This window comes from Marmota flaviventris, chromosome 9 (assembly GCF_047511675.1).
Source record: "Marmota flaviventris isolate mMarFla1 chromosome 9, mMarFla1.hap1, whole genome shotgun sequence".
In the NCBI taxonomy this organism is placed as follows: domain Eukaryota; kingdom Metazoa; phylum Chordata; class Mammalia; order Rodentia; family Sciuridae; genus Marmota; species Marmota flaviventris.
Genome location: NC_092506.1, coordinates 16,936,767 through 16,938,573, shown reverse-complemented (window position 1 = coordinate 16,938,573; position 1,807 = coordinate 16,936,767). Strand labels below are relative to the sequence as shown.

The following is a 1,807-nucleotide window of genomic DNA, read 5'->3' as shown; positions in this document are numbered from 1 at the left end:
GGAAAAATGGTTTTGAAATTTATAGAGAAATGAGTCCAATCAAATAATATTTTGGCATCACCCCCTCATGATTCTATGCCAAGCTTGCGATTTTGAAAAGCTAATCAAAGCATGTATACAAGTTTTTGTAAATATTAATTATTTCATATGATCTCTGAAGTAAACTATAGGCTTCATATATCTCTATTATGCAATGCTATAATTTTTGTCAAATTTCATGTGAAAGATTTCTAATTTCTTGATAGGTAAAATTAAACTATCCTATTGAGTCTGTTGTTATTTGTTTATTTTTTAATTCATATTTTACCAGCCAAAATAATATTTGAATTGCATAATAAAGTATAACATTTAGGGTTTTTTTTTCCTCCCCAGCCACATAGATAGTAGGCACATGGCTGAGGAAAACTGCACCACTGTGACAGAGTTCATTCTTCTGGGATTGTCAGATATCCCTGAGATGAAAGTCCTTCTCTTCCTGGTGTTCCTTCTGATCTATGCAGTAACAGTTTTAGCCAACCTGGGCATGGTTGCCCTGATCCAGGTCAGCTCTCAACTGCACACTCCCGTGTACTTTTTCCACAGCAATTTGTCTCTTGTGGACTTTGGCTACTCCTCAGTCATTGTGCCAAAGGTGCTGGCCAACATCTTAAACAAGGACAAAGCCATCTCCTTCCCAGCATGCATGGTACAATTCTATTTGTTTTGCACTTGTGTGGTTACAGAGGTCTTCCTCCTGGCTGTGATGGCCTATGATCTCTTTGTGGCCATCTTCAATCCTCTGCTGTACATGGTCATCATGTCCCAGAAGCTCTGTGCAGAGCTGGTTTCTGGCTGTTATCTCTTAGCATCAGTGTGTGCTCTGATTCACTTGTGCTCAGCCCTTGAGATCCCATTCTATAGGTCAAATGTGATTAATCACTTCTTCTGTGATTTACCCCCTCTCCTAAGTCTTGCTTGCTCTGATGTCACTGTGAACAAGGTGCTGCTGTTCATCATGGCTACTTTCAATGAATCTATGACCATTGTGATCATCCTCACCTCCTACCTGTTCATTCTCATCACCATCCTGAAGATGCGCTCTGCAGAGGGGAGGCGCAAAGCTTTTTCCACCTGTGCCTCCCACCTCACAGCCATTGTTGTCTTCCATGGAACAATCCTTTCCATTTACTGTAGACCTACTTCAGGTAATGGTGGAGATGCTGACAAAGTGGCCACGGTGTTCTACACTGTGGTGATCCCCATGCTGAACCCCCTCATCTATAGCCTGAGAAATAAGGATGTGAAAGAAGCTCTCAGAAAAGTTGTCAGCTCTAAAATGCATTCCTAGAGAATGTGTATTTACCAGGACTTAGGTTGCAAAGTAGAGGCAGGTGGAGGGCATGATCAGTGGACTGTAACATTGAAATGGAGAGAACACAGGAACAAGCCAAGGAGTCACAAGTGAGTCTTTTGATTTATCTATATTTGTGTCTCTTCAATTTCCAGCTGTGGGATTAAACATGTTTCAAAACTTTCAGACTATTCTTTTCTGTTTTTAACTTAAAAATAATCAGTAAAGTTTAAATGAGTATGGTTAATGGCACGATTCAGACATACATACTTGTTTTGGTGTAAAGCCTTTGTAAGTTAAAGAAGAACATAAGACTAGTACTTTATATTAGTATCCCTGACCCACAAAACTATCTTTTAAAAATAGTAGTTTTGTAAGGAAGATCACACAATTGACAGTGTGTATACAGAATGAAAAATATATATGTAAACCTATACTTCTATTATTTTCTTTTGTTGCTATATATACACATACATA

The 1,807-nt window shown here is 38.8% G+C and overlaps 1 protein-coding gene across 1 annotated transcript; it reads left to right on the top strand.

Annotated features, from left to right (window-relative positions):
* Window positions 1-391: 391 nt before the first annotated feature.
* LOC114093748 (olfactory receptor 5L1-like) lies at window positions 392-1,327 on the top strand. Its single transcript, XM_027936644.2, has one exon. The coding sequence runs from the start codon at window positions 392-394 to the stop codon at window positions 1,325-1,327; it is 936 nt and encodes a 311-aa protein (XP_027792445.2).
* The last annotated feature ends 480 nt before the right edge of the window (window positions 1,328-1,807 follow it).

What these genes read in the sequence shown, in the direction of transcription:
- LOC114093748 (XM_027936644.2), top strand. Translation starts at nt 392, where the DNA reads ATGGCTGAGGAAAACTGCACCACTGTGACAGAGTTCATTCTTCTGGGA.